The 21,898-nt window shown below is 41.0% G+C and overlaps 1 protein-coding gene across 2 annotated transcripts; it reads right to left on the bottom strand.

The window, feature by feature from the left end:
- Positions 1-329: 329 nt before the first annotated feature.
- Positions 330-20,255, bottom strand: LOC110978215 (uncharacterized). 2 transcript variants are annotated; one of them, XM_087132657.1, is made up of 21 exons: positions 19,868-20,255; positions 13,622-13,867; positions 12,331-12,505; positions 11,755-11,882; positions 9,632-9,877; positions 9,106-9,351; positions 8,707-8,997; positions 8,201-8,467; positions 7,545-7,778; positions 7,106-7,222; positions 6,481-6,608; positions 6,180-6,320; positions 5,526-5,916; positions 4,961-5,151; positions 4,611-4,787; positions 4,013-4,134; positions 3,561-3,660; positions 3,118-3,283; positions 2,855-2,921; positions 2,181-2,451; positions 330-2,018 (listed from the first exon to the last, which is right to left on the bottom strand). In XM_087132657.1, the coding sequence occupies exons 1-21, from the start codon at positions 19,962-19,964 to the stop codon at positions 1,797-1,799; spliced, it is 4,023 nt and encodes a 1,340-aa protein (XP_086988783.1). In that variant the 5' UTR covers positions 19,965-20,255; the 3' UTR covers positions 330-1,796. The 2 variants fall into 2 exon arrangements, with proteins under 2 accessions (XP_086988783.1, XP_086988782.1); XM_087132656.1 differs by having other exon boundaries at positions 9,106-9,354; positions 19,868-20,254.
- Between the last annotated feature and the right edge of the window lie 1,643 nt (positions 20,256-21,898).

Here is a 21,898-nt window from a genome sequence, read left to right as displayed (position 1 = left end):
ATGTAAACATCTAAATCTATCGTCTAGACCTCGCGCAATTCGGAAATACACAGGATACGTGGAGGCATCCTGACAGTGGACGTTTGAGAGGCATTGGAAGCCCGTTTCGGACACGTTAATGTCTTCCATTTACATTACAACAATGGCCTTAACTCGTCCAGCAAAGCTTGGACTTAAAAAAGTGTTCTATTAGGCCCATACACTGATGCTAATATTAAATTTTGTTTACATGTGCCTTTTCCTATGGAGCCAGTGGAGGCTCACGGTCCACCAGGGACGTATACACGTATGCAAAGTCTGGCATCATCAGTACACAGGTCTATATATTTGTATTGTAGCGGTCTCCAGCGACGGAGCCTCGGGCGTGCCTTTGGTCGACCCGACGAGCGGCTGTAGAGGCGACCAGGGGGGCAGGTCCGTTTGGAGGCAGTCTACCGCCAGGCGCCGAAGCCTAACAAGTTCCACCCACGGGTCTTATCTTGGGGGCTGGCAGAAAGGGGGCCGGTACCGTGGGTTACTGGTACTGGGGGATTTCCTGGACGAACTCAATAAAGACTCTGGTTGGCTTCAGATTTGATTGGTTGATTATTTTATTATTGGCACTCTCTTAAACAGGAGACTCCTAAATAGGCAACTCCTAATTAGGCGGCTTGTGGATTTGCAAATTGTTTACACCACCTACGTCTTGACTTGCACTGTTTACTGCTGAATTACATAAAAGATGACCATAAAAGAGATGTGAGTGCTTATCAGGACTAATTACAATAACTGAATGAAGTCGCACTAACCTAGTGCCCAGTAATCACTCTCCAGCACAGCGTTCTGCTCTGACAGCCAAACCAAGCAGCAGTACGAACTCGTCACGCACAAATATGACCGAACAACAGAAAGACAGGAAAGACCGCGAGTAGCTCGCGCGCATTCCTTATATACCCATGCGCGGGTTATGATTATGGGATATAAATGCTTAACTGCAAATAATTAAAGAGGGCGCTCTAACCACCCCACTATTTCGCTACAGTATTCACTTAATCCTAACGTAATTTAAAAAGATTATAAGGATGCAAAAATGGTGTGTCTAAGGAAAATTCATTGAATATATATATTTATTATATGTAATCGATACAGCGTGGAACACTACAGGTGTTTAGAGAGTAACAAAAATCATACAAAGAACTAAAGGAACACATGCAGCAGTTTGTTTAAACTACGCCATATATAATAAATTCATTAACAAGGAAAATAACAGGGATTACTTTCAACATTTTAGATACTTTCCCTTAAACCATCCTCTGATTTCATGGATGTGTTTCAAGCATAGGCTAGGTATAAACAATATAAATTCAATAAACTTAATCGACCAAAACTAAGTCTTAACTTAGAATTAGGGCATTACATCTATACTTCTTGCCCCCCCTTCAAGCATGTATGCGCAGAAACTTTTCCCTGTGGAAAACATTAAAGGCACCTGGGTTCATTAATGCTTCTCACTTAGTTCAACCAACACATTTGTTCATCTACCCAGCACATAGTATTTTCTTTCATACTGTCTACACGTTTCTCGTAAAATGTTGACTAATTTTTTGCTTGCATCTATCTACTAGATTTAACCAATTTAGACAGTTTGCCAAGCGTTCACCACATTTAAAGTGCCCTCTGTCGACTGCTTTCTTGGGTGAAAAAGAAATTATGTATAGTGACAGAATTCTTATTTGAGCAGCCTAACAAAAAACTTCTCCTTAAAAAACGCTTCTCTATTTTCTCACAAATTAGAAGCAGACCGAATTGGAAGCATACTAATACGGTCCCGACACCGACAGGTCAAATTCTCCGGTGTGGACACTGGATGGGGAGCTTGGCACTGACTCGGACACCAACTGGTGATCGTAGGACTTAACCTGTTTCCTTGGCAACCTGAAATGACAGGTACAGCAGCAGCAGATGCGCTTCATGTACGGTGCAAGGGCTGTACGAACCTCTTCACGTCGAACACAGAACATTATGAACACAATCAAGCCCTAAAATGAACAGCACAAGGAAGTTCCCGTTAAATTGATCGAGAATCCATTACCGTTTGTATAGCTGAGGGACACTAGTAAAACGTTGCCATGGATTGACCTTCAATCAAATGCTTATGAATTAGACTGTAAGGACCAAAGTTATCTGTGACAGACCCTTACCTGGAAGGAATTGGCCAGACAGAAGATCAGCTGAAATGCTTCAGTTGCCTCTTCAATAGCCAGGAACCCAAAACACCAGGTCAGTCCCATGAGGACAGAGATACCCACAGCATTCTGGAGGCGTTTGGAGATCTGCTGGGAGCGTGATACCTCTTTGACGTTTAGGAGACTGCGCATGACCAAGACAAAGGTGACGATGTTATGGATGAGGATGAGACCGATGGGAGTAAGGAGACCAATGTACAGCACAAGACCAGGTCGCAGGAAACAGCTGAGAAATTAATAAAGAAAAGGAAGAGATTCATTGGACTAGACAAGCTTGAAAAAAATCATTCATTTAGCAAATAGGATTAAGGTAAACAGACGCAATATGGAGGATTCACAATACCATGAGCCACCAAGAGCTGCCATAGAAAAGCCATTTTTTCAAGCTCACAGCCAACAAAAAGTGGCTAAACACTACTGGATATTCAACCCTGGCAAAACAGCAGAACCATTCAAACTCCACACACAGCACACCTGGTGAAAAGAGCTTTTGCTGTGTTAATGCCCAATAAATGAGGCCTTTCGAGCCGTGGCAACTTCTCCATGGTGATCGCCCATTATTTGATTTGAGATATGGGACCCTCAAAATGCGTCTACCCCCTCCACACAATATCAGAAAGTGTACTTACTAGTGCTCGTTCTGATAGTGATCTGTGGCTGCTGCCAATGTAATAATCAGAACTATCAATGGAGATCCTGAAGGGTAAATCAAGTGAAAGCAAAATGAAAACAGAGATACTGTTGACTGTCAGATGCTTGGTTAATTGAAATGGCACCCTAGTATTACAAAAGTTCGGTTCGCTTTTAACGCAAACAGGAATAAAAACCTGACCATAAGGCATATCCACGCTACTTATGACAAAACAGACAAAATGTGCTGATAAAAACTTACCCCAAGCAATGAGGCTCGCCTTTAGCATGTATCGACGAGTGTCTTCTGGGAAGACCTTCACTGTGCTGACGTACATGTTCCTGGCTTCAACGACCATCCACATCATAGTGGATAGAGTCAAGTAGTGTAGTAAAGCAGCAACAAACACACAGCCCCCTCCAGAGCCCTACATAATTTAAAACAAATAATAAATGAGCTGTTTTAGTTTATACCGTCAATAAATTCCCATTACTATCAGGAGAGTAAATGGCAAAATCTTATTTATTTTATAATAAACCTAACTTGCAAAACATCTATCCAACCTATCAGACACAATATTATATTCTTTAACATGATTGAAAAAACTGCAAAATGTACGTAGAATGAAGAATACGTCTGAGCTTACTTAATAATCTTTGTTTGACATGATGATGACACAATATTAAGTTGAGGCGTATACTTACAATGGCATTGTCTACACCAGCAAGGAAGACGAGGTACAACAGCAACAAGGAGAAGCAGAAATGCATGAAAATCTGACGAGATTTACTACTGCGGAGTTTCCTGTCAGTGGAAAAACATAACTTATGGTGTACAAACTAAAACAAACATTAATGAAATTAAATTTGGTATACCCCTTCCAAAACATGACACATTTTAGTCAGCAACCATATGTTTTTATATACATTGTCGATTTCTCCTGGTAGCCTGGGTATATGTTGTACAACGGTTACCAATTCACCTGTGTTTGGCATTGATATGGCTTTGTTCAAACTATTGCTCACATGGTAGTAACCATGAATCCCACACAAAACCGTCAGGTTCACAGCGTCATCCCTATACTAAGAAAGCCACCTGCTGGCAGCTGCATCCACGTTACACAGCCACAGCTAAAGAATATCAGACTATGTCTTACCTGATAGCAAGATACACAACCAGTGTAATACCCAGAGCTATGATGGACAACACACAGCCAACCTGGCTGATTACACTAAGCGCCCTGGCGAGGGCCGAGTCTTCTACTGGACCTTTCACGCTCTAAACAAACGAAACAATCCAAATGTAATTTAGCTTATTTACGTATGTCCCTGATTTCTTGGGAAGGTAATCACAGTGGGATGAAGTAGTTTCAAACTTTTATATTAAGAGCCAGGTAGAGGTTGGTTTCAGTGAGGTATCCAGGTGTAGTGTGGGGCGGGGGCAATCTGGAATTTTTCAAAAAATAATTGTCCAATTTTTTTTGTAAGTCACAATCACTAACTTCTTCTCCTGAAAAGTGAAAGCACCATCTCAAACGCAGTGGCGCTTTCACTTCTTAATAAAATAAGAATAATTGGCAAAACGTCTTGAAGGGCAAGTTTGCCCCTGTATATGCGCCAGCTCTGCTGTTGATAATGAAGCAAGATAAAATTCTGTTAAATGACTCAAATATGCATCCTCAATGCTTATTTACTGTGTACCACATGAAAAACCTTTGAGACAGATGTACAAATCAATTTTCTTGAGAAACATACCACAAGGATGGCAAAGTTTGTTGCATGACTACAGTTACAGGACACCCTCGTTTTGGTCTTAAGTGCAAGAACACACCCAGCCGTTGACCAATCACCGATTCTGTCATTGAGCTCAAAATCCCAGAAGACACACTGGATGGTGGTTCTGTTCCTTTTAGTTTCATTTATGTCAGGTGCCTGTATAGAGATAATGTGAATTGGAATGTCAGAATTTCCAAAATACGTCAACATACCACATCCTACACACAATGTCAAGGTTTCACGATCTACAGAATGAAATTTTTTAATGTTTGGTTTAACCTGTGATCGTCCCCCATACGTCCTGTATTCTTTTCTTTGAAGACAGGTACCTTGAATTCAATAACCAGCGGTTCAGTGAGGTTGACCAGTTCATAATCTTCCACACTCAGAGAGACAACAGACCCTGCAACTCGCAGACTAGAGCCACTCTCCGCTGAGAAGTTACTGATCAGAACTGACTGGAATAATGTGTCATCAGCGTAGACGATGAAACTAGCACGAAGTGACTGAGAGCTGTTATCTACAAGGTATCAGGGACCGCAAACAACCAGTTGAGAAATTTGACTGCCAACTGTCAATTGTCAAATTAAAGCCTAATCCTGCAGGCAAAGGACAATTGAATATCATGGAGGGGCAAACATAAGCGGTGCAACCTGTATACTACTTCAGATACATGTATGATGATGACTGGTGGTACCTGCACGTGCATGAATGTACCATTATAAGCGCATTAGTTTCAGATTCCTTTCATAAATCACCATTGATATTTGCATGTAAGCTTTATACTTAGCATAATGGAATGATACTGCAACAAAGTCAGGCCAATTGCTTACTCACACAAGTTGATTTTAAATATTTCAACAATCACTCACTGCAATAAAAGATTAGACTTGCCATTTCCAGCCTGTATCAAGTCAATGATGTTAGCCGGTAACCGGATAGAGGCTACCACCTGTTCTGGGATCTCGCTGGTATTCAGTAATGTCTTGACCTCAGTGCCGGCCAGTGAGCCAGATGTTGGCAAACTTTGCCCTGGCTGCTGCTCAACTGGCAACGAAACAAAGGTGAACCCACCCCTAGCTTCCATCGGGTCCACACTGACCGCCTCGACATGGATGGACTCCTCCTGTATGCTAACGCGACCTTCCTGCTGAAGGGTCAAGGAGACTTGATTCTCTACAGACTGGATGATTGCCGATGAGCTACTGCCATCAATGGACTGGGAATTTGAAGTTGAGGCAGTGTTGGCAACGTTGTTGACGGTCTCCACGACCAATTCAGTTACCTTCCAGAAAAATAAGTTATAAATGTTTCTCAAGTCTGGTTGGCTTTTACGCATGGTCTTCTTTAAACAACAGATACTCATCACCTGATTTGTAGGTTGTCCATCACATCATTGAAAGCGTGAAAGGGGAAATAAAAGTTCAGTTCCACGATAAAACGAATTCACAGGTTATACATGTTACTTGCAACAACCAAGACATTATAAGAGCTAAAAAATATGGAAATCTTCCGATTAAACTAAGAAAAGTGCTATTTCACACCAACCTGCGCGTCACCTGATCCTGCATTAACAATATTAATAAGGATGTTGGAAACTGCTGCAACATTTTCTGCACCAGATGATCTTGATGTCTCATTGACCAGAAACCCAGCCACCTCGACTGCATTTCCTACACTGACATTCACCTACCAAATGGAAAAAAATAAACGTTTTCTTCCCAGGGTCACACAAACAACACAATTAACTGAAATATAACAAATGCAGGGACTAGACAAACTGCCTAATAATGGCCACTGTAATGCAAATTAATGCACGCTTTGCTTAAATTTCAAAAGCACAGAAAACCTTCTCGACATCTTCAAAAGTGACATCATTCCTTCTTGTACCACAGCTACGAGGTTCTCGAGCCCCCCACGAGAAATACCGGGGAGGCGCAACGATGGAACAGTTCCGAACAGATAATGGACCTCCAGCTGCATGCAGAGACAAGTATTGGAATAAAAATAATTCAAAGTAAATTTTACCCCTGACCACGAGATTATCAAGCCAATCCTCCATCAACCAAGCCTGTAAAAAAGTTAGACCCTGCTCACTTTATAGAAGACATGTAAGTTGATCGCATGACTATAAATCATGGTAATCAACACGTTTTCACTACTATCCTAAGACAGAGGTCAAAGCTTTGGAAGTTAAGTATCCTCTGTAAGAAAAAAAGGGCTTTTAGGATTGCCTTCCAATCACTGCATATATCTTCAAAGATACGATATATTTCATGATATAATCAGGGAGCACAAGAGTCAATTAACATATTTGGAAGACCAAGTATGTGCAAGCGAGCATTGTTACTTATCTGTGATTTTACTATTTCGTCAGAGATTCCTCAATATCACTTGCAGAACACAGTATTTTGGAGTGGCCACACAATGCCGCTATGAATTCATAAGGTGGAATGAGAAAACTTAGATCTCACCATTTGTAGTGTCAAGTGTGCATCTATCAACAGACAACGCAGTCAACCCTGCTTTGGTCTCAGGCCACTCCAACCTTCCCAGGAGCGGATCATTTGTAGTGCTTCTGGCACAGAAACCTGCAGAGGAAAAGACCCCAAAATATAGCTGACGTTACCCGGAGACAGTGAAGTGTCTTCAACATTTCACCAACAAAATTGGACACTCTACCTTAGAGAAACCTGCCCCGAAACAAATGAAACAGTTAACTCATTCGTGTATGCCAAGCTACACAATACTTATATACGCATATTAAAGTTAAAATGTTTGACATTTTTGCACTTGATTAATTTGGTTGAAAACAGCAATTTCTGTTTCATCGGCTCATTCATCGGTTTTCAATTTCACACAACAGGCAATCATGTTGTCACAAGAGTGATGTCTGTATCCAGCCACACTCACCAACAACTTGAAGTGAAAAGGAGCATTCTACAACCACACCGTATGCTGCAAAGGTCTGGTGATAGCTGATGTTATGGTTGCCAATCAGGAAGACATCACTAGGATTGAAGTTGGAGGTGAGGTTGGTGGGCCCGTTCCATCCGGTTACTTCCGGTTCTGACCAGCTCGCACTGATGCTGGTGAAACCCGGTTCAGCATCGACTACCAAATTTGCAGGACAGACTAGACCCACTCCTAAAGACACATATAAAATTGTGGAAGTAACCAGGCTAACCAAAAATCTACAGCAATATCAGGGGCTGATGAATGTGCAACGAATCTTTCAGAAAGCTCGAAAATTCATCACTTTAAAGGATTTTCATGGGACAGTCTTGCATCGAATCCCACGTACATATTGTGTGATATAATAACAGAGCCTTTCCTTTATCCTTCAATCCCCCCTTCAACACTGCTCTCAGTAATCTTCCTCGATTATCAAAAATTATCCACTGTTACAGTAAAGGAAATCCGTGGCCTATACTGGTAATTAAACTTTCAAGGGGCATCATGCCAAGCCCTGGAAATTGTGACAATTTCCCAACCCTACAAATCTTTCAGAACCACCTGATTGACTGAACTGAAAAAAATTATTGATAACGTTGCACACACACTCATACCTGTAACTGTGATGGTGAAACGGCACATGTTCCGGTTGCCTAAGGCGTCAACAGCACTGTAAGTCACTTCAGTAACACCAACTGCAAAGATACCATTTTGCCCAGTTTGATTGCAGACAGCTGCTTGGCAGCTGAAAGTGATACTTGCTGAACCAGAGTTGTCAGAGATCACAGGAGGAGTCCAGCTGTAAGATGTCTCATTGGACGGCGGCTTGACAGGGACGATGGTATCACCAGGACAACCATTGATCTTGGGAGGTTCAGTATCTAAGATGATATGATAAATTGATTACCTCAAAGTAATTTCTATTATTTAATCACGAACCAAAATGTAAAGTGCTATTATAAAAACACTTTATTTACCTGTGACAGTGGCGGATGTTAGGAGGTTTAGTATATAAGACGAGACACCATAAAATTGTTTCAAAGGGATCACCCTCAAAATCACTTTTATCATTGAATCATGGACCATAATGTGACATGTCATTAGAAACATTTTCACTTACCGGTGACAGTGACACTGACACTAAATTGGCACTGTGTCTCAAGTCCCTTGGTACGATATGTGACATCAGTGACACCAATACCAAACGCTTCCCCTGGCTGGTGATCCGAGTACACAAGAACCTGTGCATCATTTTCACCAGTGCTCTGTGTGGGTGGGGTGCCAATGTAGAATATCACTGGTTGTGGGGGACCATTGAAGACGACCTTTGGTTGCACCCACGATACAGTGACAGTGGAATCACCAGGACCAGCGATAGCTGTGACATTGGATGGACAGTCCAGTCCGAGTCCTGCAAGACAACACGAGGGACAAACACGCTGAGCGAGTGAAGGTCTGTCCAGATGAACTAAAAATATCTCCCAAAGTGTTTTTTTTTGTTTTAGTTTAAAAGGCTTACCCGTGACAGTCACAGTGAAGTTACAATATGCCGAGTTTCCCGCTCGATCCATCACCTTGTAAGATACCATGGTAACATTACCAACTGAAAACGCGTCACCAGGTCGATGGCTCTGGATCCACCGTAAGGGCAAAGTCCAATCTGACGCAGTCACCTCAGGCCATGACACAGGGACAGACGCCTGATTGTCATCTGCGAGACGCGTTATGTTGCTGGGGCAACCCGTGGTGAAATTGGGGGGAATGTCTTCTGATAATCAACAATAAAAAAAACAACAAAGAAACACTGGACGGTTGAATAATCCTAAGATAATAACCACAAAAGAGGTAAAATTAAACCATTGCTAACTACTTTCAAATTTGACCATGCACCGTGGTTTTGTGTATTCAAGAAGCAGAATTGACAATTGGCTGGGAGTGTTTTCCAGACATGTACATGTACTTTTGTTCATTATCAAAAGCATGTCAAAGACCACCATGCAAACTTTCCCTTACAGTCCTAGTTTTTGTTAATCTTTTTGTCCCACCTTTAAATACGTGGATACCTCCTGCACGACCAAAACTTGCAGAGCCGTAAGCTTCGCGACTTCCATCAGCATCGACACGAACAACAGAGTTTCTCGTCCAATCAGTCCAGTAGATGTCATCGTTATAGAAGAAAAGATCAAATGGGTGAAAACCACTTATGGAAGCAAGAACAGTCCGGCCCTGGCCCAAAAGATCGGAGTATTCAATGCGATCTATGCCGGCATCGCACCAGTACATTTTTTCGCCTACAGAAAAAGGAATGAATTTTTTTTTATCCTTTTGAGAGAAAGAACAAAAGGCTGGTGTCCAGTTTCCCAGCTAGCTTGGCAGATAAGCAAGTATGAGATCTCCGCTAGATTGTAAAGTTTAAATACTTCCAAGTCCATTGGTCTAGGGCTATCTAAGATGCCACAGAGATACCCAGCAGGTGTACACAGTAAAGGGGCCCTCTAATGTGATGCACAAGCTGTAAACTCTAAGGCTATTGTACCTACCCCCCCCAGAAATCTGAAAGGAATTCCAAAGATTCCATCAACACAAAAGAAGACATAATAGAGGGGGTCCCCTTTGCCTCGTATCGGGCATCGTATAGCCAGAGAAGGTTTGAAATTATTACTCTTCTTTTCTTTCGGGAAATTGTTTTGAAAGGGTTATTTTAAATTATGCAACAGGGGATTACTTTTTGTTGTAAGGCAGCACCGGGCTGGTACCATCTGTTTAGTTCTCCTTGCTTCGGTGTACACGTGAAATTTTAACGAACGTGTTAATCGGGTAACTGGCATTCCAGAGGACAGGGGGAAATCCGTGTCCCATACAATGCAAGATACGTGCCAAAGGGGACCTCCCTCCCATTGTGTCTTCTTTTGTGTTGATGGAATCCTTGGAATTCCTTTCAGATTTCCGAGGGGGGGTGGTTAAGTAGGCACAATAGCCTTCGGGTATACAGCTTGTGCGTCACATTGCGTGGCCCCTTTCCTACATATCGTGCCGGGTATCCCGCGTCCGCGTCTTTTCCATCGACTGGTTCCAAACGTCTTACAGACGTCCTCCAAACATAGGGACTGGTACGGCTGGTAATGAATCTGGTAGAATCTGCCGGGTACATGTAAAAGAGGAAACGATGCCTGCTCGATGCGCAAATCAAGTAGGAGCTGACAAAATATTTCATTTTCTCTTTTTTGTTACAGAAAATAATTTTACCATAAATTGCTTAGTTATCTAAAATGTAACGCAGTAACCATTGACTTGAAATATATTGCCTTAAAATGATTTATCGATGATAATCATCGAAAAATAAATTACCACAACTGTGATCAACAGAGACTTAGCAAGGATGGGTACTTGTCTTTTATATGGCTCTCAGCTGCAACTTAATTACTTTTGCTATTGAACCAATAAAAAGTTATATATCGAGTATCCAACTGACAGAGCTAATTGGCACGCACACATTAATCTGCTTTAGCTACCGGTCCCTGTAACAGGAAGGGGGACCAGTTGAGTCTATTTAATAAACCGATTGCGCCCTCTTGGTTTAATAGTGTGTATCAAACATCAACAAACATGGCGCACTCCCTTAGTAAAGTGTGTTGTTAGTGTTGTTTATCAAAAATAAAGCCATTTATTGTCAGTAGAGTAGTCTCAGTACGGGCCGTCGGCTTTATTTTTTGGTAACAAAAACGACACCTCGCTATGCCATATTCGCTGATGCCATATTCGCTGATGTTCGAGACGCATATGTCACGTGATTTAGCAGGCACAACGGGTCGATTACAACTTTTGATTTGGGAGCCAGGAAGATGCATCGAGTGTGTGGCACAGTTGGGTGATCGATTAATTAGATGAGTACGTGGAACCTCCAGCGCTGAAGCTGTCAGTCGGGAACGACACACCGAAGGCTGCGTGTCGACAGCTGCGGTCCCTGTTCCCAGTTGTTCCCCAACTGTGGGCGATTAAGACATCTAGTTGTTCCCGCAGTGCACTTTTCCAGAAACGCACGACCCGAGAAGAGGTCAGGACGAAGCCGACGGCCAAGTGAGTAAATTTGACAATATTTGATAACTAACTAAGCGGCCATATTAACAAGTGATCACATGGGTCGAATCACTTAGATAATTACAAATACCTTCCAAGTCCAAAGCTAAGCCATTTGGCCACCGAAGATCGGTGTCAATCAGAACACGACGACCTGATCCATCTGTGTCAGATCGCTCAATCCTTGGGTAGCTGCCCCAATCCGTCCAGTACAAATGACTATGTAGCAAATAAAGCAGAAGTACGTTCATTGGTTTATATACCCGTTTCATTCTGCAGGAGCCATGGTTAAGTTTCCATCAAAAGTATGACCGTTTGGTATTCTGTCCACCTCACGGTTGCTTGGTTTTTCTCTCTACCAATTCTGCAGGTGTTTTCGGAATCAAAACATTTTCAGGACATTGAAAATAGTCCCATTCTGCCGGTGACATTTTGTACAAAGAGTTTACCAAACAAAAAGTAAATGTAAGTAGCAATAGATAATTAAGCCACTTTTTAAAACCGCAATATCAATTTCTATTCAGAAAAGAAGAGGCACACGTACTGTTGTTGAAATAAGCCATTATCAACACCATATTTGGACGAAACACAAGGAATGATTCAGGATAAGCCGCTAAAATACAAATCAAATTAATAGAAACTGATAAAAATCAAAACAGAGGCGTACTTGTTTCTAGGGTCTATTACAATCGCTCTGGGTTCCACTGCCCCTGTCGTTTTTGTAAAGTTATGAACAACGGATCGACCCTGACCATCCATGGTAGCTCGCTCTATCAGATCACTGCCTGTATCGGTCCAGTACATCAGACGATTCACAATGTCAAGAGCCATCCCATCAGGCCCTACAACAATTTCGGATGACAGGAAGATACATTAAAAGGGCAATACTAAGACTATAGCAACGTGTATAATGAATGTCCATTTTAAAATAATTTTCATACGACAACAATCAAATGTTAAAGCTTCCGATTATGTAGGTTGCGATAGAGTGATTAGTAACCTTTAATTTGAAACAAAAACATTTAAGACGATTTCTCCCACTAGAAACTGTTACAAATTTACTTTCAATATTTTGCATCAATCTGAAACTTGAAGGTAAGGTTCTGCAAAAGATTTCATTTGTTCATTTTCCTCAGAGGTTATGCATGGTTCGTTTGTCATCTATTCTGAATGATGGAATAAGAATGTCGAAAACGTAAATAAAAGTATAGGACTATATGTCCAAGTAGCAACTGGAAATTGGGAAAATCTTTATAAACCACACACTCTCGATCACAATCCAAGAGAGCCGGGGAGAGATTTGAGCTGTACGTGCCAATTGTTATTTTGGTTACAGTGAGGTATAAGGGTTGAAAACTCGGGGAGTTTAATACATGAACTTTAGGTAATCAGACTGGGTTGCCCTTTTCATGCCCAACCAAGTCCACATACAGAAATATTTGAGTCCCTGTACCCGATTCTATGGGTCTTACGCTAAATATTCTTCTGGTAATTTTCTCCCCCTCTAAAAATATAACTGTTCATCGTTTTCTCCTCTCTGTTTTTTCGTGTTCCGTTAGTTCATTTCAAGATATGTTTAATATTAACCTTCTGTAATAATAGCTATAAAAGCTCCGTTTGGATACACAGCTGTAATGTTTGAGTACATTTAGCATTTTCAAATTCTATGGGCTCCGAGCTGGACTAAGAGAGGGTGCAATTTTATCTTAGCAATGGAGGCTCTTTTGGCAGCAACTGCACATCGCGGGTTCACTAACGACTATGAAACGCAAGCATTGGAGTTGCATGGCTACCAAGAAAACGTGCACTCCCGACCAACATTGTATTTTTTCAACGGATGAGGTGTTGCTCCTGCTTAGGACGGATACCACCCTGAAAAGTCATTGCACAGGGCTGTATATCAAGGGAAAGTATCGTTAACGCGCATTAAAGCATGCATACTTATAAGACTGGCTTACTATGTAGATCCGAGACAAGAATTTCAAATCCACTTCCGTTCAAAAAGGCCCGACTGAGGCTGTGAAGCACAACGTCAGTCCAGTACACCATTCCTTCTTCAGGGTCATAGTCAATGGCAACGGGTCGGCTTATGTTGCTATGGCTACCATTCAACCCTGGAATGAGGGTGAAGTTGAAGGTTTCCGTGGGAGCCTTGAAAAGTCCTGGAGGCTCCAGGTTGGCCACAAAGACCAAATCATAAGGATCTTAAACAAATCAGAGTAAAATAATTTTTTAAATGCCATGTCAAAAACAAATGGAACTTGAGAGAAAGTGTATATAAAACCTTGATTTGGACTGCCAAGTGTATGCCATCAAAAATGTTAATCTAAGAAACGCTGACTACTTGTTCTCTCTAAAAAATTTCCTTAATACATAAAAGGGACGGGTTGCAAGAACATGTATACGAGAATTTGAAATATCAAAATAGTAAAATTACTCAATTATGTATAGCCACGTATATGGTATCCATCGCAGCCTGAAACATGCACAACATCCTAATGCTCAACCAATTAAATTAAATTTTAATAAAATCTGGTACTCTGTGTAATCTGATTGCACACACGTAACAATTTGAATTTGCCCAGACTAAAGACACTGTTGCTATACCTCCTGATTAGCGGCAAGCTTTTGCATAGCGACCACGATCTCTGGAATGGACTGGTTCCTTTGTGCCCTTCTTATGCATTGAGAACAGTATTGTTGCAAGGCGTCTCTTATGTAACTAAAGCTTGCTCCGAATCTATTCACGAGGTATACAGGCAGTGTTTTTTACTGTGGAGAATTCAAATTGTTATGTTCAAATGATTTTAAAGGACTCAGTGTACCAGATTTTATTCAAATTTAATGCGCAAAGGGCTTATTGAAATGGCTCAGCCTTATCCTAATCAAGGTTCTCACAATAGGAAGAACACAGAAGGAGTTTGAACTGCCTGGGCAATAATATCTGACCAATTACCGCTTTCTGCATGTCTGGTACATGTATGTCCATAGCCAGAGCGCAGTGAATCCTAGCAACGCACCAACTGTTTCAAAACCATGGCATAAGCCCCCTTTATACCCGAAGATCATCGCTGCAATTTGTCGCTGGTAATCTGCATCCTTAAAACGTTGTGTAAAACAGTATAGGAAGTTGAATATTCGTGATATTGTTGGTGCTTAGTATAATCTGACAACATCAAATTTAATGCTTGCGCAGTTGCTTGTATTAGGCTGTGTGCCCTAAGTGATCATGTGCAGTCATTGCCCTTGTCGAACACTTTCTTCTTGAGTTGTTTTGTGAATAAATTGCCAATTTGTTTCTAAAATATTGTTTTATTTGAATAATTTTTATACAAAAAGGTATTTTATGAGATCTCATGCATATGATCACTCCTTGTGATGAATATCGCAGTTTGGTCGTTATGAACTTAACTGTCGACATGTTGGTGGTGGTCGACATGTTGGTCAGTCTAATAGCCAAAATCATACAAAAACTTTCAAAACTGAAGTTTTGGGGTGACAAAATAAAATTCCTAGCATTGCATGGATAATGGAAGAGGGCATCAAAATGTTAAAAATATTATTCACGACGGCAAAGGTAAATGTAATGTTAGATATTTGTCTTTTTATTTCCTGGTCACTGCGATTAGTTGTAGTTACCTGCAAAGAAAACACCACAAATATTGATACTGGCCCCACTTGTCCGGCTAAGCTGCAGGCAGTTATCAGGCATTTTTAGAATATTTACTATTGTTCGTCTGACCTGGCGGCGATAATTATCGAGTACTTTGATGTGCCAGGGTTGTATACTCCTTCTGTGTGTTCCTCCATGATCTGACACTACAAGACATTTAAGATTGATTCCTTCTGTCCGAAATCTAAAACATTACTCCATAACTGCAAGACAATTAAGTTGGTTTCCTTTTTTTTCTTAACAGTTTAAAACATTAAATGTTTGGCGATTCCAGGGCAACTGTAAAAGGGCACCTACAAAAAATTCGGTCGATTCTCCTTTGATGAAGACTCCAGCAAAATATCTTTGCAGGTGCGGAGAAATTTGCACTAGTCTGTTCTTCCAATCTGTATACTGCCAACACACTCGTTTGGCTCGTTTATAATCTAAACATATTAACTCCCCACATTTGAACACACGATGCGTTTAGATGGGAAAGTGTTTAAATAAAGTGTTTGTCATCGGGACAGCGGCTTAATTAAAATGTGAATTCCATTATTTTACTAAATATTCTTTAGTGCCAATGAATTTCAAATCCAAGTTAGTGTAGCCCCTGGCTTCGAGCTCATTGTACTCCGTTTTTGCCACGCCTCCAGACAAAATATGATTTCTTCGATTAAGACTGTTACAGTCCACTTTTAAGTTATTCCCCACAATGCAAAACCCAACGTTACCGTTTAACTTCTGGACTCAAATTAAACGCAAATATGTAATACTTTTTGAACATTATGACACCTACGACATGTTTATGCGGAACAAACTATTTTATTTAGTAAACGCAAAGTATAAATGTATGGATGTGTTTAGCATATGTTAGGTACACTTTTTAATCATAAACCTGTGTGTTTATTACTTTAAAAAAATTAAAAAACAAAACAAAAAGCGCCTAAGTATGTGTACAAGCTGTAACACTTTTTATACACTTTGACCAAGGAAAAGAAATCTGGACTTGCAACGCCTTTGTATGAAATAGAAGCCAACTAGCAACCATTTTACCGAGCCGCATACAAATGCGTGGGTTGGATCGCTTGCGATTGCGTACCTATTGACGCCAGGGAGAACAAAGGCGGACATTGCCAAGTAAGCTTTGTATTCGGCTTGATAAAATGGCCGCTAGTGGATTCAGTGATCTCTATAAGGTGATTAAGGGCATTGCGAGTCCAGATTTTCTTACACGTCCGTGACCTTGACGCGTTTATAAAGAGTGCAGTGTTTCTTAACTGCACATTATTGGGTAACGATGCCATACACGTGTTAAGTCATTCGCAGTGATAGACTCATACGTATGTTCGGTCCCCATATACCGTGCGTGCATTCAGTTGTATATTCGCGCATGTGCACTAGTGACACAGTGGGCCTGAAAAATTATTCTAGCAGGCGACGCAGATCGATGGTGACCCATGGGAGGAATTTGTACTGCCATTTCCCTTGAACTTGAAGGCCTTGTGTGTGATTAAATTGCCAAGAGTCTATCAAATGGTGATATTTAATAGATTCTGGTAAGAAAGATCGCTGGAAAATAATCAAAGAAAGTAGAAAATGTCAATTTTACGACAAAGTATAATTATGAAAAATTATCGTTTTTTACCTAGTTTGTGTCTGATTTTCACAACTTTGCAAAGTTAACCTTCAAATAATGTTGATGCCATATGAAAGACTAGTAACTCTTATTTTCAAAAAAGGTTAAAACCTCTTGGAAGAAAACCGTTTTTGAAATGCACTTCGTTTTTCATTGGGACCCATTTTCGTCATTTTCCGTGTTTTTCACCTAACTTAGTGCCTAATTTTCACACTCTTGTCGAACTCCTGTCAGATCATCGGGGATACTGTCTGGGAGACTTTGAGTGTTTGAATTCTAATCGGTATGGAAAACAACTTTATCTCAGGTTTTACTGGCCTCTAAAGATGCATTCCACCAAATCGTTGTATTTCTGCGCGCGAGCTCCTTAATATTCTGTGATCCCACGGGACTTTTACAATGAAACTGGCCATCATCAGGGGGCATCGTACAAATATTTGCATAAATCCCAAATTTGGGGCTGATAGCTTCCAATTCGGGGTATTTCTTTCAAAAAAAGCACAACATTGCGGGCCTATTTTGGATAAAGGTGGGTGGCTACATTCAGAATTGAGCGCTTAGTTTTACTGCAGTTTTGGGGGGTAGGCCTATCTTCGTTGAACGGCGAATAACAGTTTTTTCATATCTAACCCCCAATGAAATTGAAACGAAAAGAGATCTTCTGGCCATAATCTTGAATTTACAGTGAAAAAAAGGAGGCCAACCTTTTCACGAGAGTCAACAGACGGTGCTATTTCGGTCCGATTTTGCACTGTTTTCTGTGGGCGGGTATTTGGTATATTGCAACCCTGCGCTATACAGGGTGTCCCAGAAAAAACACACCCCGAGGAAAGGGGGTAATATGCCTTAACCAGGAGATATGATTATAATCTATAGGGATCTCCGAAAAGTAGAAGCAGTATTCTTTCTAATGATACCTTGATGCATCCCTCCTGTCATGCATGACTGAATACCATCGTCTTGAAAATGGGGCATCCCAACTCAGTTGTAACACTTTGGATGTGTTCCAGAAGCCATTGAGCAAACGCCCGTCTCCTCCTGAGGTCTCCACGCAAACGTTGGTGGCGGATGTGCATTCGGTATGGATGGAACTCAAGGTCTAACTGCGTTATGCGGTTAAACGAAGTATGGGACAGTCCAAGTCCATTCCTCCAGCAACTGGTTCCCCCTTGGCTGTTTGACAAGCTGCTGTCGAACTGCAGCAACGTTTACAGGAGTTCGCACTTTATGCCGCTTTCCCGAATGACCCTTATTCAAATTAAGGCTTGTCCCGTGGTCTCGGTATTTGTGCACATTTTCCCAGATGGTCGACTTGGCTGGTGGATCCCTATCAGGGAAGGCTTCCCTAAATGCAGCTTGGGTGGCTTGAAAGCTCTTCTTTTCAAGAAATTTCGTCACGACAAACACTCTTTGCTCTTTAATAAGTTGCACCATGTTGCAGACTTGCTGTCCTGCTTCGAAGACTTTTCAACATTGCACTGGCCTACCTCGGGGCAAGTCAACGCATTTAAACCAGATTATTGCATAACTTGAAAGTGACAAAAGGCAATCTTCCCTCATTAACATAACCTTTTGTTGTCACTTTCAACCAGGACAAGCATGACAGAGGACAACCTCATTTACTGGTTTATCCAAAGTGTCACAACTGAGTTCGGATGCCCCATTTTCAAGACAGGGATGTTCAGTCATGCATGACAGGAGGCATACCATCAATGTATTACCATAACGAATACTGCTTCTACCTTTTGGAGATCCTATACATTACAACCATATCTCATGGTTTGGGCATATTAACCACTTTCCCCAGGGTTTGGTTTTTTTTCTGGGAAACCCTGTAGTGGGATTTAGTGCGCCTGCGCACCAACTAAGTGATGGTAATGAACATACGTGTGGCATGAAGAGCGGCAAGCCAACTGCTACAACTTAACATGGTAACAAAAATGGTTGAAATACTGTTGACAAACCTTATTTTTTCGTGAAATATTTTTGCACGTTAAATGCACGATCTAGTGTAAGAAACGAGCAAATGCAACTCTGATCAGTTCGATTTCTCCACTTTTGCAACTAACAACAACTAGCAGACGTGCAGTCAACACCGGAAAGAGATCGAAGTGCGTATGCACGTGCGTGTACATACAGCGCATGCGCTGGCTAGTCATGTCTTAAACTCTGGGCGCCCCGAACATTTTATATTTTGGTGTGATAATCCACTCTGCATCTAATGTATTACACGTAATGTCAAATTTAAAATCAACAAATTAAATTAACCACTTACAACATGAGATTTGAATTTTATCGGCACTAAAGAGCATAGGCGGAAAATAATGGAATGCTGTTTTAAGCCACTCTAAACAAGCGTTTAATGTCCCAACGGTAAACACTTTCTACGTTAAACACGTTTCCGTCTAAACGCACTGCGTGGTCAAACGTTCTTGGGTTTTACAGTGCGTCCAGACCGTAAAAGAAGGTCTGGATGAGCTTGTTGAACTTTTTGAAAAATATATCATCGTTTCAGCTAACTGTGGCCCGATAGTATAGTATGTACTCACCTTTGCAATGCATTCTCGTCCTATAGGTTCTAAACCGAAATATTATTCGCATGCATAAATGTGTTGAAGTAAAAAGGAAATGAAATTCTCCGCTCGTGAACATAAAAGATTAGGAATTGTTACATTTCATCGTCATTGAAAAAAAAAACTTTTTTAGGGGCCTATGTCTAAAAGCAAATATTATGTAGGGGACTTAAAGTAAATATTATGAAGGGTTTGGGGCAAAACAACGATTTCACCATCACCGACAACATGCAGTCTTTTATTCCACGGCCCCCTTGTACAATGTATTTCCCGGACCAGCCCCCAAGAAACCCTCCTGAATCCTCAGTCCCCTGAGCTAGGCCTAAACATATTTTCCTACCTTGTGATTGCGAAATGGCTGGAAGCTCCCCAATTAGAGCAGAAATAAAAACAAACACCAGCAACTCATGTAGTTTTGATCCCGTTTTGGCATCCATTTCAGATGTCAGAGAAAAATTGCAAGTTCATAATTTTGTACGTACACCGTTTCTATGAAATCAATAAGGATACCATTTTCCTTGCTTCAATTTCATGCAAGATCGATGTTTCTTGCCATCTTGGCGCTTACTAGCTCCAAAGCAGCACGTCTGGACCCAATTTTAGGCGAGGCGGAAATGAATAAATAGAGGCCTGCGCTACTTGTACTGAGCGGATAATAAATCAACAACTTGGTGCGCATAAAAGCTTTTGTCGGGTCTGCAGGTGTCTGGATGACAATGAACAGATCTGAACGGAAAGGGCTAACCACACACTAGCAAGCTCTAGCAAGGTTATGGTGGAGTTCAGCTAACACGGGCCTTCATGGCAACTCATTCGCCCCCACATTGAACGAAAAGCAACCCCATAGGCATAAAACAGATTATGTTTTATCATCCATCCTGAAAAAAATACACGACAATGATTCGGGTAGCTGATAATCAATAGACCGATTCCTCCCGCTAAATCACGTGACGTAACGGGTATCAACCCCAATAACAACGTGTGTTTGGAGTGTTTTTTACAAAATATTACAGCCAAGTTCCGGTATAGTTCCCAGCACATCAGTAGCCTGAGTACAGTATGTACAGTCGGCTTTATCTTTAGTAAATGATAATTATGAAATACTTTGCTTTGGGCAGACACTGTTTTAGTTGATATCCAATACCCACTATAGGTCACGTGACTTAGTGGGCGCTATTGGTCCATTTCACTTGTAACAGAACTCCAAACGGCCCTTGCCTGCTTTGATTACATTTTATAAGGCCGTAGCATTGGCTACACGCTTTGCCCAAGGAAGCTGCTTTATTGGTTATTTCTTATGTATGTGTTGGACAATGATCAAGGCCCTCTCTAAAAAATTTAGCACGGAACCATTCGAACGCCTATTGTGATAAACAGACGAAAATATATTTCCTTTCTGTTCCATTCATGACAAATGATGTGGTATGCGGAAGCACTGGGTACAGTCTGAAAAAAATGTTGCTGAATTATATCCAGGGTCCCTGTTAAAAACACCTACATCATTGCAAAGTGTGTTTCATATTCACAAAAAGACCAGTATACCATTGAAGCCAAACCATCCCTGGAATTAGTTTGAAGGTCATCGATGAAACATCTACCTCGTACATAATACAACATACCACTCACGATAACAGGTAGCAGTCCTGGACGATCAAAATAAAGGGAATATGGATGTGTTTGCATAGAGTTCATAAAAGTCCCTTGACTTTACTTTCGTGCGAAACTTTAAGACATAGTAAGAGGTTAACTGTTAGCGCTGAGTAGAACCGTGGTGGAATCCGACTGAATATTTATGGGACCTAGAGGAATAACCCTAAAAGAACCAGGCTTTTTCAGAAGGCTGGGGATCATCCCTCCCCTTTAGAATTTGGCTGCCTAAAGCCTGGCCTTTCTGTAGCTTTGCATGCATGTAAAACAGGATAATCAACAAACTATGAAATTGAATCGTAAATGGATTGTTGTTTCATTTACAGTCTGTGGACGTATAGAAGAAGTTGATACATGTAAAATTTTACCTGAAGTTGCCCAAAGGTCCTCGTGTCACTTTCTGGGAACCAAGGCATAGTAAGAAAACTGAAACATAACTTACCTTCAGATAAATATTTTCTCCAATTATAATACCTTGTCCGTAACATGCCTTCAGTAAGGTTGCTTAGCTTGGGGTAACACCTACCCTTAATAGGCAAAAAAAAACAAATACTTAGAATAACTAATAATTCGAGCTCCACAGAACATTCAGCACCACTATCAAGTAAATACAATACCTTCGCAGTCTTTAATTTATCTAAATACCACCAAGGTGTGCTGATGTAACAATCTGAAACGAACAATTTTCCTAGGACTGTATACTTGTTATTTTTTTAAAAAACTC

Source organism: Acanthaster planci, linkage group LG02 (assembly GCF_054643075.1).
Source record: "Acanthaster planci isolate LZ-2023a linkage group LG02, COTS_SCS, whole genome shotgun sequence".
Lineage (NCBI taxonomy): Eukaryota > Metazoa > Echinodermata > Asteroidea > Valvatida > Acanthasteridae > Acanthaster > Acanthaster planci.
The sequence above is the reverse complement of the archived record's forward strand: the minus strand, read 5'-3'. Positions and strand labels throughout refer to the sequence as shown.